The sequence below is a fragment of the Nilaparvata lugens genome, chromosome 3 (genome assembly GCF_014356525.2).
Source record: "Nilaparvata lugens isolate BPH chromosome 3, ASM1435652v1, whole genome shotgun sequence".
In the NCBI taxonomy this organism is placed as follows: Eukaryota; Metazoa; Arthropoda; class Insecta; order Hemiptera; family Delphacidae; genus Nilaparvata; species Nilaparvata lugens.
This window is the reverse complement of record NC_052506.1, coordinates 67931377-67957609: the sequence shown is the minus strand read 5'-3', so window position 1 is coordinate 67957609 and position 26233 is coordinate 67931377. Positions and strand designations below refer to the sequence as shown.

The 26233-nt window shown below is 34.0% G+C and overlaps 1 protein-coding gene and 1 non-coding gene across 3 annotated transcripts; one reads left to right on the top strand and one right to left on the bottom strand.

Moving 5' to 3' along the window:
* The first annotated feature begins 18072 nt into the window (after window positions 1-18072).
* On the top strand, window positions 18073-18145 carry Trnav-cac. The gene has a single exon. It is a non-coding gene; the product is annotated as a tRNA-Val (tRNA).
* Window positions 18146-23536: 5391 nt separating this feature from the next.
* On the bottom strand, window positions 23537-25752 carry LOC111049027. 2 transcript variants are annotated; one of them, XM_022335019.2, is made up of 2 exons: window positions 25529-25702; window positions 23537-25053 (listed from the first exon to the last, which is right to left on the bottom strand). In XM_022335019.2, the coding sequence occupies exon 2, from the start codon at window positions 25007-25009 to the stop codon at window positions 24302-24304; it is 708 nt and encodes a 235-aa protein (XP_022190711.1). In that variant the 5' UTR covers window positions 25010-25053; window positions 25529-25702; the 3' UTR covers window positions 23537-24301. The 2 variants fall into 2 exon arrangements, with proteins under 2 accessions (XP_022190711.1, XP_022190710.1); XM_022335018.2 differs by having other exon boundaries at window positions 23994-25053; window positions 25612-25752.
* Between the last annotated feature and the right edge of the window lie 481 nt (window positions 25753-26233).

Here is a 26233-nt window from a genome sequence, read left to right as displayed (position 1 = left end):
TATGGATTTGAGTACCGGAGTAATGAATTTTGAGCATTTTATTCAAGCATTGGAGGATCGAGTTTCCTCTTCAATACTTTTTCACTTAAACACAAAGCGCATTTTAGTTGCTTATAGGATTCTAATCGGGCCGTCCAATTCATTCAAACGTACACACTTTGTTCACGTTGAGAGCGCCTCTGTATCTTTTGAGGAATTATTCAAGTCTCTATTGTACCAGCGTTTTGTTTTACTGTGGATTTACTGTACCGTTTACAGTGTTGAGCTCTCTTCTACTCTCTCTCTCTCACACTCACACACAATAATACATATACTCTGTCTCTCTTTTTCCCTTCCTTCGTATTTTTCTCGCTCTCATACACAGTAGGAGAGATGAATTTAGACCCGAGGATGAGCTTTACAAGACAAGCTCCATTAATGCGCCGATACATTGTATCCGTATAGCTTTGGGCGATAATGTCGCTTCCAATATATCTATATACATTTTGCAAAAATAAATTCAGCCCAAATGTAGCGCCTGTGATTTCTATATATCGCTAGACGTTTTTTACTCTTTACTATATATCATATAGATGATATACACGATTCAAACACATACACACTCCAGTCGTTTTTCAATTCGCTAAGAGCAAATCGCTGTACTATAGACACTCGTTGTATACATCTATATAGGACGTTATTTTTGGGAAAGTGTCGAGATATCGCTCGGTGTATATTTCATGTGATAGTGGGTACCTTCCCGGCGGGGCGAAACCGAGCATCGATGCTCAGATTTATTTCTTGCATTTGCTCCGATATCTCTGAGCCATTAGCTGAAGCGACGACTTGTATAGACCGCACATCGCTTCACTTTTTCTGCAAATGTGTTGAAGAGTTCAGTACTCACTTTCGAACTCTTGTCGAGCGCCATTTTTTATAGCATCACTGGATCAAGAATATCAGAGGTGTGATGGTAATGACGTTTCTTGCGATCTGAGTTGTGTGGGAAACTGAAACCCTCTACTCAAATGGAAGAAGTTCATTTCTTGTGTAATACCATTTTTCTTTGTTAAATGAATTTCCACCAGCATACTTATTCTTGTGTTGCTAGAATGAAACTTTACAGATATTATCATTTATTGATGAATGTCTCTTAAATAAACCAAAAATGTCTGATTCAACTAATGTCTGAATGTTTCAGTTCTGCATGTCTGAAAGAGTTGGTTTTTTGTTGAATACAGGTCATTGATATAAAGTGAGATTTTTTATACTATTGCTTGCACTCTATCATCACCCAACAAGCTACAATATAAGCACATTCCTTCTAATTGCAACTATTATACAGGGGAAAATACTGCGTTTGGAAAATAATGTTATCATGAGAATTTATTATGAAACTGTATTGAAGCATTGCTACTATTCTGATACTATTCTGAGTGCTCTGATTTTGAGTTTGATGACACTTCAAAAGCGCTTTAGTGTTGTCTGCAAATTGAACAAAAAATTTAATGTTCAATACAATGAATAATTTCGATAATGAAGTGAAAAATCGAATGTCATCATTTCGAAGTTATCGAGCCATCTCGATTTATAGCCTAATCGTTTTGTTTCTTGAAGTGTTTTAATGAGTCTCAAATATCTGTATGCTATTTTTTTTTCTCAGTAACCAATATTTTATATGAAAATATTGAGCGTCAATCCAGTCCATGACATTGAAGACTGGAATTCCAATGGCTTTTCTTTGAAGAATTCTACTTCACAAAAATTTACTATCACTCCAATCTTTAAAGAAATTGAAGATGATAAGCTCACCGTCCTCATGAAAAAAGTCTTCTTAAGTAAATCAAGAATTACATACAATCCAATTTAATCTCCTATTCAACTCTAACAGAAAGGAGTGAAAAATTAAAGAGCATATCAAAATGTGTTGTTGGAAGGCGGATTGATAATAAACATAACAGTTCATTTGAGAAGAAACTCCAAGGAGGAGCAAAGAAAGTGTGTGTATGAGAAAGAGAATTTCTTCTTCATTGGGTTTGTCGATGAAAAACATCGTCTGAAAGAAATGTAGAAACCGTTCTCAATTGTCTGTTGACCTTTCGCTTATTGATTGACCCGGGAAGTTGATTGAATGTAAACGAATCTGATCGACTATTTCACGGAGACAATCAGAAGATTTTTGGGCTTAATAAAATGAAGAAGACTCATTTTTCTTTTTCGCCACCCCATCCAACATTTCTCATTTCGTCTTCTTCATGTCCCATCCTCTCTTTTCGCTCTCTAGTCGCTGTGTCACCGAGGATTATTCTTACTCCAATAAACTTCAATTTATTGCTTGACTTCAATCCTTCTAATTTCTATCCACTCATTTCTGATTCAGCTTCACTTTTTCCGCATCGTTCACTTCGTTTAGATTCGAATATTGTCCTCATCTTGTTAAATAGATTTCGATTGAATCAGACCGATGTGCGCTTTCTTGTCGCCATAATTTATTTTTTAGGGATTTCTGATTCAACTGTATTTTAATAATATCTTCGACTATTCCTTGCTCCGGGTATATCGTTGAGAGTATATTGTCATATTAGCTGGGTATAGAATATATTGAAAGTAATGGGAGTGTAGGATAGAAATACAGGAGGTTGAAGATAATAAGCGGAGAATAAATGAGGATAAGTTTTTTGAGAAAAACAAGTAGGAATTTAGGACAAGGAAAGAGAACGCGAAGAAGGAGGAAGAGAGGAGGGAGAGAAAAACAGGTAATAAGGGTGATGTAGGAAGTAGGATGAGAAATAGATGAAGAGAGATGGTGAGCAATAGCTAACGGGTGGAAGGGAGGAAGCGGAAGAAGCACATGAAGAACATGAAAAAATACGGAAGAAGAGAGGAAGAAAATAGAACTGGACAAGAGAAAAAACATAAATAAAATGAAGAAAAAAGTTGAGAAGTAGTTCTCATTATTTTCATTTTCGACAATTATTGGATTCTGAACTATGTAAAACTATTAAAAATCTCAATATTAACTACGTGATTGGAATTACGTTATCCTTGATGAAAACTTTTTTCCACTCATTTCAAAACAGTGCTGAGTTTTCTATAGATGTTGATTGTGAAACATAATGTTGTTGCAAGGTGTTGAATCAAAAGGTTATTTTATATTCATAATTTTATTCAGTAAACAAACATTAAATTTAGGAGATCAAAATCTAAGGCTATGTACACATGGTAGCGTCGCACCGCGCGGATGAGACGCGCGTCCGACCGCGCGGTGCGATATACAATGGAGCTAATGGCAGCGTCCACATGCACAGCTCACTCAAATCTGGACGCGCCGCGCACTGCGCCGCCCAGACTTTCAACCTGAACCGCGCGGCGACAGCGCAGTTCCCAGTACACTACAGTCAGTTGGACTGTACACATGAGAGCAGTCGGACGCGAGTTTTGATCTAGTTCACTTGTTTTGTGTAGTGATTTCACAGCAACTCTGTTCAGTGTGCAGCCATGGAAATGAACAATTTTGACACAGAATTGTTTATAGAAGAAGTAAAAAGTCGACGTGTCATATGGGATATGGCGAGTCCTGATTACAAGAACAGAACAAGAACTTGATGCCAAGTCGTCTTTTACGATCTCCAACAACTCGTCAAAAGATGAAATCGACATTCGCAAATAGTTAAAAAATTTGGGTTTGTATTTCCTCAAGTTAAGGCAAAGTGTCAAAAAAGCACCATGCGTTAATCTATTGGTCAAAATAGGGTGAACGCAAAAGTTTCTTTGCCTTCGTTTTCTCGCTTTATATCTACGATACACAAGCCACATACATGTTACCTCTTCAACTTCCATTGCTAGACTGGAGGTGGACGCCGCGTATAAAACGCTTGGATGTGTACAACTGCAGAATTTTGGACGCGCGCCGCACCGCGCGGTGCGACGCTACCATGTGTACATAGCCTTAAGGTGCGCACAGATTTAATGATCCACGAACACGCGTCTTTCACTTTTCATCAGCTGATGCTATTCTTATCATCTACACTTATAAAATTCTTATCTCACTGACTCACTGATCACGATTTCTGGAAAACTACAGGATGGATTGCAACAAAACTTGGAATATAGCTTCCTCATACGTCCTAGGTGCTCACTAAGAAATCTTTTGGCGATATTTCAACTCTAAGGGTGGTTTTTAAGGGTGTAAAGTTCGTCTTTTAGCATGTATATTCTTCTTCTCCCAATCTCTTAATTATAATTGAAATGTCCATATCATATGTTACTATAGAACTATAATCTAGAGAGAGTACCTCTTCAAAACAGTTGTTGACTACTGGCAACTAAATTAATAATTTTGTCAGGTTGGCATCAAGTTGAGATGACTTCATCAGGTTGGCACCAAATTGAAGAACTGAATAAAATGCATTTATCGAGAACAAATTGAGCTATACCTTGGAGTATAGATAATTTTTATTTTTCATAAAACAAACTTTTATGACTGGAGTTGCTTCAATCAATTCATCCTCTTCTATCAAGACTAATTTTGTTTGTATAATCCGACATCGCTAAAACTGCTTAAACAGTTCAGATTAAATTCTAATAATTCAGTATGATAAATGGAGGGTATTTTTAAAACTTCAGAAGTGTCCATTGTGGAATCTATTTGCAAAGAATGAGGAAATTCGCCCAAAATATAATTTGGGTGAAAGAAAGGGGTTATTTATTAGAACGCCCAAATAGCTGTTATTGCTTTTCCTAATGTAAAAATCTGGTGTGGCGCTCTCACACAACTTTCCTTGCCGTTATGGAAATTTATCACCTGACGCTAGTGTTCCCGCGCATCTCAAGTCTACTATTCAAAGATCCAAGCCAGCTGGTGACAGGACAATAAGGCTGGAGACACACGAGATTTGCTATCTCTTCATAGTGAATGATTTAATAGAATCAACAGTTGCCAACAGTTTGTAATTGAAATAATAACATTTTCTCGAATTTCGAGCTTATTTTCAATTTTAGGTGAAAATGTTATTGAACATAAATTGTAGAGATTTTCATGCTCAATCTTTTCCACTTGGAATTTGTTGTTTAAATTATATCTGAAGCCTGATAATTGGGAATCTAAAATCATACTTTGCATAGATGTGACGGAGCTCCTGAAATTTTTACAGATATGGGACTTGTGGCAGTTGATAGAGCTTATCAATGACTATTTTGGGTATGAATTTGATCAAAATCGTTGGAGCCGTTTTCGAGAAAATCGCGAGAAACCCTGTTTTTGACAACATTTTCACCATTTTATACGCCATCTTGAATTGCATCAGATCGAAATTGTTCGTGTCGGATCCTTATATTGTAAGGACCTTGAGTTCCAAATTTCAAGTCATTCCGATAATTGGGAGATGGGATATCGTGTACACAGACGCACATAATCTTGTGCGTCACACACACACACACACACACACACACACACACACCACACACACACACACACACACACACACCACAACACACACACACAACACACACACACACACACACCACACACACACACACACACACACACACACCACACACACACACCACACACACCACACACACACACACCACACACACACACACACACGCACGGGGCAAGGAAAGTAAAAATATCTTCCATAGAAGTAAGGCGCTTTTCCCATGAATCAATTATCCCCAAACATTGATTGTTTGTTTTTAAAAGTATTAGAGAATATGCATAACAGTTCGTTGACTGTCAGTATTCCTCATTGATAGCATCAATGCTCCCTATTAAAACAATGCTGACACATTGATGTGAATCTTTCTATAATTTGTTTACTTTAGATCAGATGAAGATAATAATGTTGATGATCGCAACTGTTTCAATTTCAATCATGTTTGACATTTTTGCTTTTGATGCCAGCTGTTATTATTTTGTGTAATAAGCTCTCATTGAATGAAATCATAATCATTGAAGTCAATAATACCATGGAGAAACAATAGCGTAAGTAGATATCCCATGGTATAGGGCATTTATGTTGCAACTTTTACTATTATCCCAAGCCGATTACTGTCGATAATTGTTGATTTTTACTGTTTTGACCGGGTAAGAGTGTATGAACGGCACAATATGAGAGACTACCAGCGTCATAAAGCTTCACGGGAAAGAACTACGTGGGCTATCGGCTTGGGATAACAGTAAAAGTTGCGACATAAACGCCCTATGCCATGGGATACCTACTTATGCTATTGTTTCTCTATGATTATACTAAGAAAGCAGTTTCTGTTTGAATATGTGTGTTTGTGGATATGTATGTATGTCGGTTGGATCTCGAGAGCGATCTCTCGCTCTATTTTTGTACGCAGCCATGGCCTTGAGAGAGCCAGTTGCACTGTCTGTTAATTCATCATCCAGACTAAATACCACGAGAACAAATGAGAGAAGCCTTCAATTAAAAAACCCCTGCTCTGATTAATTCTCATGAAATTCAATCCTGATTGAAATTGAACAGACCTTTGTGCTGCTGTGCATGATATTTCCATGTTTCAATATCAGCTAAAAACTAAATGAAAAAAACATAATTTTCCATCAGCTGCTCCCATTTCCTTTCATGAGTCATTACATGACACAAGACAAACCTATTGATATTGATAGATCACAATACTAAAGTTGTCAATCCTATTATATTATTAGGAGAGCAATTTCTGTATATGGTTATATGATTATGTATATCCAACGGATCTCAAAAACAGCTCTAACGATTTTCACGAAATTTGGAATATAGGTTTATGATATAGAAATTCGATTGCACTAGGTCTCATCCCTGGGAAACTCGCTGAAGGACATTGTGGAGTACAAATAGCCCCATGTTACGAGCCAAATTGTGTGAAGCTCTTCTTGGGGGAATTACTATCGCCTCCAAGGTTAGGTTGACACACGTATAACGAATCTTGTACTGAGTCACCAGTATTGAGGTTAGAAATTTGAAAATGCGTGCGTGGACGCTAAGTGAACACCAGACTGATTGAGTCACTACAAGATTCGATACAATCGTGTGAATCGCTGGAGGCATAAACACTCGCTCACCCTTGATTCTTCTTATGACTGATTGTATAATGATAAAAATTTCAGAGGTAGTGTAGCGGTCGCTAAACACTGAATACAGATATTTTAAAACTATTACCTGTGATGAAACAGCATATAAAATCATACAGGTCGAGCAAAAATCCCGATGTAGATAATCTACGGGACTGCATCCCTAATAAGTTCTGAAGGATTGAGATAGGGTACTAAGGACCAGAGATTGTTCGGAATATACTTCGAGAACAGAGTCTTGTCGGGCTTTATGCTCTATTGTAGGAAATTATATTATCTCCAGCTGCATCTGCCATACAGTCGAAAAATTCGCTCCCAAGCCGAAGTTGGTAACAGATAAAAGCTGATATATGAGCAGGTAAGGACAGAGAATAGGTAATCTCGATCTGACCCCACACACTACATCCACTTAGATCTGTTCCAATATCCAGGTTGAATCAATTATTTCAATGATCGTAATTGATCAGTTCTTGATAATATAGAACGTGTCAGACACAATAATTGACAGGCTTAAGAAATAATCGAACTCAGAAGACGAATTGATAAAGTGGAAATATAATATAATAAAATATATGATTTGACAGTGCAGATTTAATGCTTGGATTACAGATTGAAAATAGTTTAACATCAACAAAATGACTAGAAATTTGCTTGTGCTCGCATGATACCATGCATGATCCAACAGAATTTAATAGTTGACAAATTTAACAGTTTTTTTTAAAAAAAGGAAAACAAATTATAAAATATTTTTAAAATTACTCAAGGTCGTGGTTCTGGCAGCGGAGGATAGTTAATCAATTACAAGTTCTTATAAATTCTATACCAGATAAAATCTAGGATCTTGATGGTTATAAGCGCTTGTCGGCGTGGCCATTACTTTAACAAAGAAAAATTTTATATGTTTCTGCACTGTATTTCTTTCGAAGAGAAGATTGGGGCCCCGAAATATAAAACTCACGTGAATCCTCTTGGCGGTCATGGTTCCTGTAGATCAAATTTTGTATGATCGGTGGCTGGTCCAGGCTTTGGTCTTAGCACGTGTGGAATTTTAATTAAATATTTCCTTCACCAATTAAATTAGGGAATGATTAAATTAAAATTTCTAGAATAATCAATTGATGAATAAATTTACAAAATAATAGATAAATTAGCCTAAGATATTGGCTCACAGATAAAATATACAAGAATCGAACAAAATTTCACTAATAGGTCTTTGGTAACTTTTTCACAAGGTCTTAACGGTGAGGATTTCAAAAGGGAAGTGTCTTGCCTTCTTCTAAGCCTTTTGCTAGAACCCTTTTCTGAGAATCTCTGTGTAATTAATTTGCATGAAAATTTGCCATTGGTAGAATGATTATGACGTAGGCATGACGTCAGTGGCAAGCAGTGAAATATAATTCCTTTGATTACAATAATAACTTAATTTGTATAATTTTGTAAATTGCTTAATTCTCTAGATACAGTTCCCCTATACAGTGTACATGCACTAGCATATAATATGATAAGGCAAGTTTGCTGGCTGATAACAGATTAATATATGATGCTTTCAAATGATCATCCCTTTTGGTGCCATTTCTATAACATATGATTGGCTTAGACTTGCCAAAGAGATTCATTCACCATGTGACTCAGTTGAATCAATAATTTATAATTTGATATTTCTATACAATTCTTATTATATTCGAAACTGTTATAATTAATTTTTGCTGCTCTTATCAGTGATACAATATTCATGCTATAACCTAGTTCGTTATAACAACATTCGACATTATAATGTAATTTCGTTAGTAATAAATAATTTTAACAATAATACATACATTTTATTTTTCTATTTGAAATTCTTTATCCTTTTTCAATAGTTCTTAATTTTAGAAATAATATTATAGCTGGCATGAAAACCTGGCATGACATTTTATAATATATAGCAAGAACCCGTGCTTCGCAAGAATTTATTTTAAAACTTGACAAAATGAAAACTTGACGTAGGTAATGAAATTTTGAAGAATTGAGAATAGGCCTATAATTATCCTTGGTTAATTAAGAATCTATAAGCAAAATTTCAAGTTAATTAGTCCAGTAGTTCAGACGTGATGATGCGTGAAACATAATTTTCCACTCCCGTACGTGCATAAGCCAGCTCTTTACTTTATATAATTATTATAGATATAGTTAATGACTGCAAGAGATAGGACTGTGGAACAGAATAGTGGTGAAACTATGATAGCGCCAGAAGTGTCTCAAACACAATAGTAGGTATTATTAAACATGAACTTTTTGAAAGTGATTTGAAAAAATGTTAAAACAACAGAACTGAATCCTTATCATTCTACCTTCATTTAGAGAGGCTTTTGTTTGATCCGAATGGAAATCTATTTATAAAAAAATGAATGTCTAATTGTGTGTTTGTATGTTTGTTTGTTCCCTGTAAACTTGAAAACTTCTTGACATAAAGGCATGCAACTTTGGGAATATGTTGTTTGAATATTGGGGATGGTTTCTGAACAGAAATTTTAATAGGGAGGCTAATAATAATTATTTATTAACTCATTCACAGACATATGATTACAATTCGCCGTGCAGTTGCTATCCATCATAAGTGGAACACATGCGAACATGAATACAGAAGTATCGGCAATTTTTTATTTGATTAAATTCATGTTTTGAAGAATTCATTGTTACGATTGATAAATTGATAGGATCTTATAAATATTTTCTAATTCGAATGAAATAACTTCTGAAAAAAATAATGATTGGATAAATACCAATATTGAATTATTGTTGACCAAGAACTCAGTACATAGACAATTCATTCAACTAATTCTGTATTGATAGAATTATAATCATTTTCTCTATTGATAATCAATTTCATCAACTAACTGGAAAAAGTTCTTCAATTTCCATGAATTTATTAAATTATTAATATTTATTAATAGAATTATATAAATCTAAAGTGTAGGTCATATCTAAATTCACAAAGAGTTCGATTCTTGTTGGCAAGATAGATGTTATTCAATGCAGAAATCATTGTTATTTTACTAATAGATAGGATAAAATTTCTCTTTCAGGGGGAGTTTTGACAACCCACAAAACTCATTTTTCATTTGAAGAAATAATATCAAAAAGGTGCATAGGACCTTACTTTTTGTTCAGCTTGCCAAAATACCCTCCATATCAATATTAAAATTTTCGACTGACTGTACAGTGAGTCAATCATTCTATCAAGGCTTGAATAATTTTGAAATTTCAATTAAATAAAAATGGTAGAGAATATTATCATGTAGATATCAACACCTTTATTTAAAGACATATTAACTGCATGCGTTTTCATATTGCCGATACAGCATTGATAAAAATGTAGACGTTTATTTAGCAGTCTCAAAAAACTGTTCTAGCTGAAAAATTATTAATACCTACATGCCACGTGTAGGCTTATACATTGCATCAGGAAAACGAAGTTCAAAACGATGGTTTTCCTAAACATATGTTTTTGAGATAATTTCTTTGATGCAGCTGTTTCACATTCACCATTATAAATTATATAGAGTTTGTGAAAATAAAAATATTTAATGATTACCAAAACAATACTATTATTATATTAATGATAATAATTAATTATTAAAACAATACTTTTATTATATCAATAATAATAATATTATTAAACATATTTATCAATTATCAGAACAATATTATCGAGGTTGAGTGGAATCAGGTAGAAAGCAATAATAGAACAGATGTTCTTTTTTGAATTTCTATCATATTATTTTGTTATTTCCAATGATTACAACATATGTTAGAATATCACATGTCAATAAATCAATTATTACCTTATTTCCATATGGCACTCACCTTACCATGTTCATAACCTTATTAATAGGATCCTTTTTCATCCTTTGAAACCCTTAGAGGCAAAATATCTCAAAATCCGTTCTTAGTGCGCGTCTAGTATGTTTGAAGAATATTTGTGCAAAGTTTCAAGTCTGTAGGACAATTAGTTTGAGCTGTAGTGTGATTTTACATCAAAATTTTCGAAAAATTCCCTCTCCTGGACCCCCCTGTGCTCCTGATCGAAATTTTTCTGCATAGATCTAATTTTTTTTCGTAGCTGAACAAAAAAGTTCCTCATGACTTTGCTGTGCAATGAGCGGTTAAAAAGTACAAAATTTTGGGGGGCCCCAGCTCCCTCAGGGGGGCAAATTTCTGAAAATCCTTTCTTAGTGGATGTTTTCAGGCTACCATAAACAATCGTGCAAAATTTCAAGTTTTTAGGCTCAGTAGTTTGGGCTGTGGTGTGATTTCAGTCTGTCTGGGCTTAGCCTTTTATAAGTATAGAGATTGAGTCAGTCAGCTGTGTCTGAGCTGCTACAAAACATCTGATCAATTGTAAACAAAAGTGTAACCTCCAAAAAAGTTCAATGAGCAATTCATAAATGATTTGTACTTAATTTGCAGAATAAATACTTTTATTAAATAATAATTCTTTGAAAAAATGCGTAGTACAAAACAGTACTCTTATCTGATACTCAGCTGTTGATAAGGAAGCCTTATCGCTCGGGTGCTAACTGTTCGTTTGGCAAACCTTATAGGGTAATTATAATTTTTCTAGTTAATTCTATCTTTCCATGAGATTTACTAAAAAAAATTCATCACAACATGAAAAGGATAATAATTATTCATTCTTCGGAAAACAGATGATAATTTCGTTGTCTGTCGATAACAGAAGATGTGAGTGCCTGTGTAGGAGAGAGATAGAATTATGTCCAGCTGTTGAATCTAGAAATTTTAATCGACTTGATCAAAATAATCTGATTAGTTGACATGACATGGTATATCATCCTAAATTAGAGTATATCATAATTTTCAAAGTTAATAATTATTTCACAGTTTCAAGTGATTAGTGAGTGTTTTTTGTTATTCAATTTGGTCTGCAAACAATCTAAATCAGAACTTTTCTGTTTTCAAATGTTTGGATTAAAATTGGATCTGAATTCAATGTATGGAACATAACTTACTTTTTGGACTATTTATAGTGTATAAATCAAAATTCGGGGAAAAACAGTTTTGGGCTGTGCCTGTTAGTCCTTCCCCAAACTTTTTAAATAATAAAATTGTGTTCTGTTTATCAATAAATAAACAACAAGCGAAGCTCGGTGCCCCTATATTTTAGATAGGAATTAAATTGAGTCATATGTTAGTTTACATCCAAATTTTCATCCCTAAGCTTTTGGTTCCAAGCTAAGATCAAAGAATGAAATCATATAATGGAAGTCAATAATCAAAGTGATTGAATAAACTCTATTCAGATTTATGAAAATTCATCCCACTTTAATCTTTATGATAGTAAAGTTTAGGACATGAGGAATCAGCCACAATAAATGTTATACTAACTATTATGAATGGACTCTTTTGTATGAATAGACTTCCATGAAAGAAAGAATTAGTGGATTGGCTGCTTTCACACTTTTGAATAAGTGAAACAAAAATTAAGTGTCATGCTATGCCAAAAATTTTAGAATAAGCAAGAGATCCATGGATACGAGAGTCATAAAACTCCGAATCAACTCAATTTGGAATTTAATCAAAAGCAAAAGCAAAAATAACATGATCACTGCTAATTTGATAACTGTCAATGGGAAATATCAATTGCCAACGAATAAATTCGAGGTCGACTCTTAAGCCCCGCCCAATATTCTACAAAATTCTCTGCAATTGGACTACTATTCTACAGAGCAGTTCCAACACATCAATGATTATCCAATAGATTTAACTCAATAATTCTCATGTCAAGTTGTGGCCTAACCTCAAAAACAATTATAACAATTTTGGTAGAATTTAGATTATAAATGTTTCACAAAAATAATCTTATCTTTTAATTCCCGTAGCGAAGCACGGGTGCCCTGCTAGTTATATAAATAGACTATAAAAATAAAAGCGAAATGGCACTCACTCACTGACTGACAGATTGACTCACTCACTCACTCTCTCGCAGAACTAAAAATCTACCGGACCAAAAACGTTCAAATTTGGTAGGTATGTTCAGTTGGCTCTTTAGAGGCGCACTAAGAAATTTTTTGGCAATATTTTAACCCTAAGGGTTGTTTTTAAGGGTTTAAAGTTCGTCTTTTAGCATGTATATTCTTCTTCTCCCAATCTCTTAATTATAATTGAAATGTCCATATCATATGTTACTATAGAACTACAATCTAGATAGAGTACCTCTTCGAAACAGTTTTCAACTGACAACTAAATTAATAATTTTGTCAGGTTGGCATTAAGTTGAGTTGACTTTGTTAGGTTGGCACCACTAAGGGTGGTTTTTAAGGGTTTGAAGTTCGTCGTTTAGCATGTATATTCTTCTTATTCTCTTAATTATAATTGAAAAATGTCCATACCATATGTTAATATAGAACTATAATCTAGAGAGAGTACCTCTTCGAGACAGTTGTTAACTGGTAACTAAATTAATAATTTTGTCAGGTTGGCATTAAGTTGAGTTGACTTTGTTAGGTTGGCACCAAGTTGAAGATTGAAATGCATTTATCGCGGGAAAATTTATTGGGCACTTCTACTCCAATAAGAGCTATTCCTGGGGATGTTATATTACTAGCCGTCAGGCTCGCTTCGCTCGCCATATCCGTTTAGCCAGACGTTTAGTCTGGACCCCCGACTGGATCGACCTAACATATGATAAAAATGCACAAATGAAAAATTCAGGCGAGCGAAGCGATGCGAATAAAATATACATGTATAAACTCGTTAAACATATCAAAGTCAAGTACAATATTGCTGTAAATAAGAATAATAACACTTTGTAAAGTAATTAACATAGACCATTTGCTAATCTCATTCTTGAACGACCCACTCGGGGGTCCAGGGGGCGGAGCCCCCTGGCTAGACGGATATGGCGAGCGAAGCGAGCCTGACGGATAGTATCTTTATAGCAGCAAGATCTGATAAGTATAGTATCAGCTGATGAAAAGTGAAATAAGCGTGATCGTGGCACAAAAGTCTGTGTGAAATTTCAGGAAAAAGGAGATAGTGTTGGAAGTAGAACCCGAAATGGTAAATAGAGAGAATCATGTGAGTTGAAACGAATAAAATAGTGTGATGAGTAAATTAGTATTTTGAAATTGGGAAAATGGAGATAATTACATCGTGGCTGAAACCAATTATGTGGTGCACTATATTGCTTGGATATTAGTACTGGTACAGTGCTAATTAGTTGGAATTTGCTACCCTATTTGTGATACGATTAACTCAGCTTAGCTCTTCAATTTACAACAGGATTAAAATCTCGCAAGGACTCCTCCTTTCTGTACTCTTAGAATTGATAGCATGTCAAAAATTTGTAATTATAATTTTGAATAAAATATACATGTATAAACTCGTTAAACATATCAAAGTCAAGTACAATATTGCTGTAAATAAGAATAATAACACTTTGTAAAGTAAACTTCGTTCTCTGACTTTGAATTCAACTAATTTTTCTTGAATCATAATATCAGAAGAAATATTTTTTATAGCGATCTTGAAATGGCTACGAGCCATAAGCCCTTTAACATCCACTATTCACATCGATATGTTAGTAAAAGCAGTAAATAGAAACAATAATGAGAGACAAAAGCCAGGAAGCTGCTTCAACATAGTTGGATGGTATGATCTAAGGGAAAATCTAACTCCTAACTTTACTAACTCCTCTACTAACTAACTCCTCTCTGGTATTATTCACTCATTCAATATTTCCGTATTTCCATCAGATTTAATAATCGGGAAACAATAGCATAAGTAGATATCCCATGGTATAGGGCGTTTATGTCGGAACTTTTACTGTTATCTCAAGCTGATAGTCCACTTAGTTCTTTCCTGTGGAGCTTTATGACGCTGGTAGTCTCTCATATCGTGCCGTTCATACACGCTTACCCGGTCAAAACAGTAAAAATCGACAGTAATCAGCTTGAGATATCAGTAAAAGTTGCGACATAAACGCCCTATACCATGGGCTATCTACTTACGCTATTGTTTCTCTATGGTTTAATTTACTGCTTGCAAAAATAAATCAAATCATTTTATTGATAAATAACTGTATAAATACCTCAAAAACTGTATAATACTTCATTTTGAAATTTCATACATTGTTTCTGATGTTGTTATTACACTGCTAACAACACAAGATTTACTAATATTCTGAGCTTGGAGAAATACTCTTGTACAGAGTTGTTATTCAATAAAATGAAGATTTATGTTGAAGAAATTGACAGCTTTGTGTTAGAAGAAATAGCATTTTATAGTTCGCGTAAGCACTTGAAGAGCAACTGAGCTCAATTCAATTGAAAAACAAAATCGACAGTAGAAAGAACGAGGTGAAGATTATATTGGACTGGCTAGCGGGTGGAGCTTCAACTTGACTGGGATTTCGGCAGATTACTTCCAGATTACTCCACTTGAACAAACAGTAAGCTTTTTACCGTTCAAACAAGTGAGATCTTAAGATACCGAACGTAAAATCAGCAAATGAAAAATTCTCACAGCCCAGGAAAGAGCGTCCAAAAACTGTTTTTTACTTTTTCCCCATTGCTCTCTTATTCTGTCGCTTTTCCCTACTTTATTTTCCGTGCTCGTTCATCGTTCATTATTCATCTCATAATTTTTAACAATTTATTTCTCTGCCGACTTTTCAGAGGAAAAATGATCCGATGCTAATCAGGATAAAAATCAATCAATAATTCCTTTGACCATTTTTGAATTTTTCCCTCAGAGACACCAATACCTATTGTTTCACAACGTGGCCGAACTCAAATATATTTTTTGTTCCTTTTCATTTTTGGAGACTAAAGGCGATTTTTTATTATTTTCTTGGAAATCAGCTGAAATGAAATCATCTCCTCTGTAGTTATAAAGCTTCTCCATTATGTCATACAGAGAGCTTTGTGTCTATTGAACCGAAAGGCACTATAATGGTTTTTTTTGTTGAGACTATATAATAATAATGGCATAAAAATTGATTCTAGTCGAGTGATAACATTACAAGGTATATTGTGATAACTGTTCTAGTCAGAGTAAAGCAATACTAGTAGTTCTGTGAACAGTAGACCACTAATATTAGACCTCTAATTATTCTTAATAGAATAATATTAAAAAACTTGAAATTTATAATAAATTCTGTACACATTTATCATAATAATTTTCGTGTTATTACTGTGAAATTATTGTTATCGTAAAATCAGTACGAAAATTGTTTCACTAACTTGGTTTCGATGTGGAGAATACGATCCTTGTATGGTACGGTACCTCAGCTCAAATAAGTTGCGGAATTGAAGACTAGGTCCACTGTTCCTAACACAGTAATTATCACTATTTGTTCAATGAGATGAGTTGAATTTTTCTTCAAGTTTATGATTCCTGAGATATCAGGCTCCATACTTGACACATTCACTCTAAAATCTGACCGCATGTCGAGTCGATTTCTAAACTTGTTTTTCATAAAACACATTGATAAAAATGCTTGATCACAACGGTAAGTCGTTGCAAAATGTTCGATGTATTTGAACGGGTAGTATTATAGAGTCCAGATTATAGTAGTAGACAGCTGATTTATGATGAATAATTCTAAAGTCTGATTTTTACGGTAATAATCCGAATTAATAATAATATTGTAATAATAAGAAATAATATAATAAATAGTAAGAAAATAATAAGAAAAATAATAATAAATAATATAAAGAAAGTAATAATATTGGCGTTCAAGAAGTCTCATTTTCCTTTTGTATTATCCATAATTCAAAATTTCAAAAAGCCTTATGTATACGTCGACGCGAAATTCAAAAAGGAACATACCTGTCGAATTTCATGAAAATCTAATGCTGCGTTTCGCTGTAAATGCGGAACATATAAACATAAATATAAACATATAAACATAAAGAGAAAATGCAAAAACCATCGACTTGAATCTTAGACCTCACTTCGCTCGGTCAACAAATACTGTAGTATGGAAATATTGAGTACTTATCTATTTATTTATTTTTCTGGTTATTCATTTATTTATTTATTGATACAATTGAAAATCATATAAATATGATTGGGATAGAACAACAGGCATAGCCCAAAACTATTCTGTTCCCAAATTTTGATAAAAATAAGAACATGTCCGAAAAATAGGTTATGTTCGTACTGTGGAAAATTAAAGTTCAGTTTCTGTCCAAAAAATTTATATAATATTATTATATTTATTCTCTGGTTCTAATTCCAATTGCTTTACCCTATCAGAGCTCCCTCAAGTTTATTTATATAATCGTATAATAGCTGAAAGGTAAAAAGCTAAAGGATAATCAAATTTAGAACAGCTAGTATTTTTATCCTCCCTTCAAATAATTTGTTTAGGCCTACTTATCATTGAATTATTGAATGAATAATTAATTACAAAATTCAATTATTCATTCAATCAATTACTTATCGTTGAATTATTCATTTGAACAAATCCAAGCACCAACCGGGAAAAATATCACTAATACCATAGAGAAACGATAGTATTAAGTAGATATCCCATGGTATGGGGCGTTTATGTCGCAACTTTTACTGTTATCCCAAGCCGATAGCCCACGTAGTTCTTTCCCATGCAGCTGTGTGACGCTGGTAGTCTCTCAAATTGGGCCGTTCATACACTCTCACCCCAACAAAACAGTAAAAATTGACAATAATCGACTTGAGATAACAGTAAAAGTTGCGACATAAATTCCCTATACCATGGGATATCTACTTACGCTATTGTTTCTCTATGCTAATACCAAGCATTACTAATATGTTTATATGTTACAATACTAATATCACTAAACGTAAGCATTATTGTTATCTCCGATTCTCCAATCGAATCCTTTCTCATTATTTGGCGCAATACCGAGAACTTTCAATAATAGAATATTATTCACAGTACCGTATCTAATATCTATCAGTAGAATAAGAAGTACAGTATCTTATCAGCTCCTACTTAGTCAAGGACTTCAGTGCGCAAAACAAGTCATCAAGTTTCCGTAGTGTAGTGGTTATCACGTGTGCTTCACACGCACAAGGCCCCCGGTTCGATCCCGGGCGGAAACAGTAAATTTTTGAAACTTTGTTTGCTTGCCGATCGAAATAATTTACAACTATCTTTTGCTATTTTATTTGTTCGAAATATTTTTTTAATTCAATTACGTTGAGACCTTGAAATTAAAGCTGAACAGTTAGCGAATACTAAAATATCGGGGACCGAGCTTAGCTCTGGAGTACAAAAGCATGAAAAATTTATTACGAAAGAAGAAATTATAATAGCATACAGAAATCTGATCACAGTAAATTGAGATTAAATTCCCAGAGGAATGCAAAAATTTCCCTCACAAAGGCCCAGTTGCACAAGAGCCGGTTAAATTTTAATCCTGATTAACATCACGTGAACCAAATCAGAGAAGACCATTCCAAAAAGATGGATCTACTGGAATTATTAATCAGGATTGAGAATAGCCCGGCTTTATTGCAACCGGCACCTGATTGAATGATTACAAAACTTCAACAGCTGAGTCATAATTTTGACACAGTCCCACACACATGAACTTGCTCACTCACTTCCATCACCAACAGACGACGAAATAATTATTATCAGCTGTTTTTCCAAGGATGAATAATAATTATCCTTTTAAAGTCCTTCAGCGAGTTTTCCCAGGGATGAGACCTAGTGCAATCGAATCTTTATAATTTTTATAAACCTACTATGGTCTGGATTTCGTGAGAATCGTTAGAGCCGTTTTCGAGATCCGGTGAAATACAAACATATAAACATCCAAACATCTAAACATCTAAACATATAAACAGAAGTTGCTCGGTTAATAGTATAGGATTAATAAAAACATGAAGTACCCTTTAAACATTTTAAAACTTTAAAACATTACAAACAACTAGTTTCGACCTACTTTGGCCATTTTCAAGTTTTAATGCAAAATGGCCAAAGTTGATGTTTTAAGGTTTTAAAATGTTCAAATAGAAGGGTATTTCATGTTTTTATTAAGCTGGGTTTTCACCAAAGTTATTAACAAAATGTTAATAGCTAACTCATTATAGATTCCATTAGATTGAACGGAACTTTACAAACACATAAATATGTTCATCATGAGTATGATAAGTTATGTTCAATGTAATAGAATCTATAAGGATCAGGTTATTAACATTTTGTTAATAACTTTGGTGTAAACGCAGCTTTAATTTCAATAAAAGAGCACATAAAAGTGAAGTGATTTCATGAATATATATATTTATTACAATCCTATTATAAAATACTTATACATTGTACAAGCAGGCATTACCCGTGCTCCGCAAGGGTCTATTGAAAGAACAAAAAAAGATTGATTTCAGTTCTATAGTTCCATGCTAATATTAAAATTATCAGCAACTGTAACAATTCTGATAGAAAAACTATGATCAAACGTAAACTTCGTATTACAAATTGGATGAATTTGTTTCAATTATTAAAATTATAATAAATTGATTGATAATAATGAAAGTAGACCTTTCACGGTAAATTAAGAATCTGTTCAGATGACGCGTCAAACATTCATTTTATAATCGATAGCCTTCATGTATTTTGTAATTCGTACATAAATAAGCTAATTCCTTCATCTATATAATAATAGATTGGATAAAGATAGTATATTTACATTATGATAAATAAATTTTGAATGGGATTTGCATCACAGTAGCTAATCAAGAGAGCCTAGTTTTTAGTAATACGTAACATAGGATAAGGATAGTACTACCAATGTTTTTATCTATGGTAATAGACCTACTATTTCCCTTTTGGATTAAACAACTTGACTAAAAGGAAGAAAGTGATGATACGTCACATGAAATGTTTTGAGAAAGCAATATTTTCTCATCTATCTTCTGATATTTAATGAATTCTCATTAATCTATTTCACCAACTAGCCTAAAGCTTAAAAATGTTAATTTAAAAGCTAAAAGTATTCTGAAATTTGAAAGTTTTTCATGGGTATTTTTATAGGGAATTTTTAGTGTGATTGTAATAATATATTTCTTACCTTTTTATTTTACAAAATTGAGAAAAGTTTCATTTTTTCATTCTCAGATTGTGAGTATTTTATCCACACTTCTCGATAACGCTGGGTTCTCATCAGCTTCTGACCAGTCTATTTTGAAAAATGAATTGCAAAATATTTATATTCAATGCTTTGTATTTCTAATTTGTTGAATCTAGATCACTAGACAATTTGAATGGATGTATTGATTGTAAATTTATCTCTTGAGATAAAATGTAGGCATTTGAGACTAATGAGCTTTATACAGACTAATGAGATGTAATTTGATGATGGGTGTAGTCGGGGATCCTACTCAAATTGAAAATACTACTTTACTATGACTTCAAAAATCTGGTCCGCCATATTGAATGCAACTTTGTTTTTTTTAATAGGAAGGTGGTCATGCGATACATGATTTCGATACGAAATTTCAAGAAAAATTGAATGGTGAAAACCGCATATCGATATCTCGATCCGTTCAGAAGATATTCACATTATTATTCAATATCATGCATATATGAAATGAAATAAATAAGTGGTATTGAAATCGAGTTTTGGTTTTCGATTCGAGTAGGATCCCCAATCACACCTACCATCAAATTACCTTTGTGCATGAGATTTTAAGCCGTTCTCAGAATTTTCACCCACTCTGTTATGTGTTGTGTATCTGCCATAAGCTAAATAGATTTTATATTTATCATCTATGATGGTGAATCATTGATTATTGATGCTGGACTCATTCCATACTTAAGGCCTTGCCCTTGCGTGAGGATTATATCCACAAAATTTCAGAAATATTGCTTGGCATGAAATGCAAGATTACTTTTTGTATGATTTGTGGCCGTGTAGTTGCAGACAAGATGATGCAATGCTTTTGATTAGTTGTTGCGAACTAACTAGGCTGCAAATATAAGCAAGTCGAATTAGTTGGACAGATTTCCCAAAGGAAGGCGCAGCGCCAGCAAAGGATCATGTCAAAAGAAAAAGAGTTTGGCCTGATTTTCCTTGTTGCTGAGTTTTCATAATAGCTTTTCCTCGACTTGAGCCTCTCAAATTAGTCCCGAAACGAAAGCTTTCTAATAGGAAGCTCCATTGAATGACAATAATTTTGTTTGAATTTTGTCCTATTCTCACGAGGCACAATTTGAGAGGATCGGTTTGAGAAAGAGCTAATTGTTGTGGCTAGAGACATGAGAATTTGAAAAATTGCTGTTCTAGACAAAAGAATTTCATTTATATAAGGGATATTATCGCAGTTTATCTCTAATGTAATAAAGAATACAACATAATTCTCTTGAATCATTTGGTGATTGCGTAAAATTGCCAGCCCGGGAATCGAACCAGGTACCTCCCAATTGCTAGTCAGGAATGCTTACCCTTACACCAAACTGACAATCTCTGGATAGCAGCGCTCATTTTATACAAAGCCACAGCGGCCAACCAGATACAGATGGAATTAAATAGAGAATGCATTTATTCAAATGCTAATTAATATATAATTATTATTTAACGAAAATCCCAAATTTGTATAATGTGGCTTTGTATAGAATGAGCGCTGCTATCCAGAGATTGTCAGTTTGGTGTAAGGGTAAGCATTCCTGACTAGCAATTGGGAGGTACCGGGTTCGATTCCCGGGCTGGCAACTAATTTTTGGATAGTAGTTTCATCGAATTTCCATCTAGCTGTTAACCCTGTTGTCAATGTCTGCAGTAGCAGAGGTCTTCGGGGTGATTTGCAGCATTAAATAATAATTATATATTAATTAGCATTTGAATGAATGCATTCTTTATTTAATTCCATCTGTGTCATTAATAATTACTCATAATGGATAATAAAGTCTATAAGTTTCATAAGAATCTATGAATATATTGATTGTATCAGATGTGGTACACGTGGAAATGAATCCGAAGTCGTCGCTTTAAATCAAATTTACTCGTTTCACAACAATAACTGGATTTGGCATGAGACCTCTCCGTCTTGTATATTTCCTGAAACGTCTCCTCTCATTTGTGTACATTATAATGTACTTTATTCTTCATATACTTTGTTACACACCACTTGAAACAGCAGAGTGGAAGTTGTCTAGTGAGCGAGGCCTGCATTGTACCTTGCAATCGAATTGGGTCGTATTCGAATAACTTTTTTTTATTAGCTGAATAAAGCGGCCGCTCTGTTGAATGATATTGCGGCGACTCCCTTCACAAATCCTCCCCCCCATCACTCGAGTGAGATGATCGCGAATACTTGTGTGGAGCAAATCTAGAAACGAGAAAAGCTTTTCCTGACATACACAGAAAGCAGAGGAAAGCAGAGGAAAGCCCGCATCTCTGTATGCATGTTGCCTCCGCGATTTCTACGAATACGATTCACTATATTAGCCCTCCCTCTCCCACCAACTCCCCAACATATCCATCTCTTTCTCTTTTTCTATCCATTCTCTGTATATGTGCCCTCGTTTATTGCAATTGCAATATACGATGCGGATGTATTATCTCTCCATTTCGTTCATTCTGTTTCTTTCAGAGCGCAGCAACCTCCCCCCCACTCACTTAAAATGAAAAGCTTTCTTTTTCATCTCAACTTGGCTTTCTCGTTATCTACCACTAGATATCGCCCATAAGTTTCATCTGCTGATGGAATCTTTGAATATCGGGTTGAAAATTTTGAAGATTAGGTTGACATAGTTAACTTGTCATTCTTTGAAAGTGTTGACATATTTTAAAAAAAATAAGAATTAGAAGAGTTCTTCACATTATTTCATTATTGTTGATTGAACATAAATGAGAACCTTCGCCTGTACGGAAACTAATATACCATTACAGATATCCTAAACCATTCTACCTTTCACATTTTTAAAACATTTCTCGATATTCTGATCAGTGCCGTCCGGGGATAAACCTCATAACACCCCATTATTTCTAGATATCAAAGAGAAAGGAAAGACCCTTTGACATAATGAAGCGATCTCCACTCGACATGTGTTGCTTGAAGAGACCTTTCTCCAGGAAAATACTGCAGCTATTCCAGTGTGATGTCTCCGATGTAATGCCACTGCTGGCGATGACTATTGAACGCGTTGAATTGGAAAATCGAGTGTAAACAGACCTTTTGTATTCGAATAGCGTCATAAAGATACGCGAGAATCTGTGGCGGAGGATATGTGTGCGAGAGAGAGAGAGTGAGAGATAATCAAAAGTAGCCGCAAACGGACCAACCACCGCCATTGACCAGCAATACAACCACGCACTTAGCTTTCAAATGTTATTGTTATCGGTTATTTCAGTTCCAGCGCTTTTCAATATTTTATTCCATCCCACTTGGGGATCAGAGCGGCTCTGTATTGATGCAGTGACTCGAAATATTTGACCTGAAAGTTTTCAATCAAATACAATTGAGAGCTGAAAAATGGAGATATGAGTGAAACTTTATTATATTGCAATAAAATAGAATCTTTTCAATGACTGCATTATATTACTGATCTATTTGACTGCATTATATTAATACAATATTTTTTTCAGTGAATATTGGTTGGTACAGTACAACCAATGTTTCAGAATAACAACTTTTAATTGTAAATTGCAATTGAACCTACATATTATTATTATTCCTATAGCATTGATAGTAGTACGGAATTCATTACAGTGTTGCATGCTGTATATAATTTACGCTATTAAAAAAGCTAGTTGATTGGCATTATAGCTAGCTGTTTGTTATCAAAACGAGTTGTTTGCCATTTATACTTATAATGATCGTTGAATAATGAATTCAAAAAGAAAATGAATTTGTACGAGTGTCATGAATAAAATTGAACATGGAGACATATTCAAGATTAAATTGATTCTACAACCTCATAAATCAAAGCTACTGTAAATGAAAATAACTTATTTTCTGTTCGAAATGGTTTTATTCGATGAGCACGCGAGATTTATTTGATGAGCTAATGTGGAGAGTATTGAACAAAGGTTTATAGAATTTTCTTTTATTATTATATCGATTCATATTTGACGAAATGATTAAAAAAAATTGTGTTGGTATTCCTTGCAAAATTGCAATGTCCAGTAGGCTACTTACTAGCTCCGATTATATGAATTTATAAAACTATCGTTCATCAAAAACTCCCAAATCTCCATTCGATGATTGTATCCACTGCAATTTGAATATACTATTGAAAAATATCTCTGATGTAATTCACTCCATTTTAGAAAAGCTGGTTAACGACAGTGAGTTGAAAACATTCTCATGCATGGTCCATTTCTGCACCGCTTCCAAATCTGAAATTGAAACATCACTTTCGGAAGGACTGCTCACATCTTCGGCTGAGACATCTGATCGCGGCATCAGATCTCTTTTCAGGACTTCTTCCAAAATCCTGAATTTCGATTGAGATGCAGTTGATTGGTCTAAACTGACGCACATGAAAGATTCCACCGAGCTGCTTTCGATTGATTCACCTGGAGTGGCAAGGTCAGTTTGAGTGGTGGAATCTCTGCAGTTTTCCCAGTCTGTCAAGATAAATGTATCTGTATTACTTGTAGCGTCAACTTTTTCGATTTTTCCAGGCAATGACTTTTGTTCAAGTTTTCCCATCATACACATCATCACCTCAAGTCGGCTACCGATTGTGGACAGATCAAATTTCAGTTTGGCACATTTGTTATTAGCTGAAATTCTTGCTTTGTCCAAATGTTTGCTGCATTCTTCAATAGTTTCCTTCCAGTTGGGCGATTGTTTCTCTTCTGTCTTTTCATAGATGTCGTCTTGAGATAAGCTGAGATAGATTCGCTTGAGCACCAAGCAAACCGAGTACAGTAATAGGACGATCAAGCCACATCTCACAACGTATTTTGTAGAGTGATGAATTGCGGCTGTTACATAAACAAGTAATCCCCAATCCATAATTTTGAATTAATTAATGATGATGACTGTTAATCTTGATTATTCTGGAAAGAGGTGGACAAACTTTTTTATATGCATTTTCCCAGTTACATGATATTATATCCCTACTCATATCTCATTCATAGTTTCGTTTTCAAAATGAAATTACATTTTTCTTTACTATGTCATGCACTATAAAAATATGAGTATAATTTAAGAAGCAATCAATTAAAAAATTATTAAATCTTAGTAGACTTTGGAAACTGGAGTTCTATAAATTCTATACTACACTCTCTACTGTGTCTATTCTACAAGGAATTCGATTAAAAAAAATAGAAATGACCTATAAACAAGACTAATTGTGAATAATATACTTTGCGAATTCACAAAATATAAATGAATTGAATGTTGGTACAATGAGATATCATTCCTCACAATATCTTATTCAATACTAATGAAATACATTATTTGAAAGGAACTGTTTTGAATTGGTTAACCTAACTTTCGATTGAGTACTTGTGATAATTATCAGGTACTTACAACCATTTTTAGAGTTTTCATATTTTTGAATAGCGTTCTGAATAATTGACGTGAATATATTAATATAATTTGAGATAACTCACCTCTGTTACAGAGTTAATAGAATATCTCGCAAAATTTTCTCAACTCATTTGGTTTTATGTTTACTACTACTTCTACTAATTGCAGTTACTATGGAATTATTTTTTGTTAGTGTTCCCGATCAAGTAGGCGGCTTATTAAGCAAACACATTGAACAAAAACCAGATGGTCTCTATGTGAGCTAACATACTAATTTCCTCTATTGAGATCTACATTATTTTACACTCTCCTTTTTTAGAGTAGTGTGTCAGTGAAGGCATAGAGTCCTAACTCTGCCCCCCATGAAGGCAATTATTCAAATCAATTTTTTATTCTATTATCAGTTCCATAAAAAATATATTATTTCAGTTTTCAAGCTATTTATTATTTATCAATCATTTTCCATCATAAATTTTGAAATAGGATCGAATATTCTCATTTTATTAATCTTCTTAAATATCTGATCATCACAGTCAATAACATTATTAAATTGAAGTGTCGAACCATAAAAACGCTCAGGTTAAACTGTTACAATCAATGATTGACATTTTTTGTAAGCCTGAGGGCAAGCTCACTTTCTAGCAACAAACGAGTTGTGATTTGCAGGTGAGATTTATTGAGAGGGTCGTGCGCTGTAGCTATAGA

Bases quoted from the DNA above. Each gene is read 5' to 3' on its own strand.
- LOC111049027 (XM_022335018.2), bottom strand. From the start codon at position 25,009: ATGGATTGGGGATTACTTGTTTATGTAACAGCCGCAATTCATCACTCT.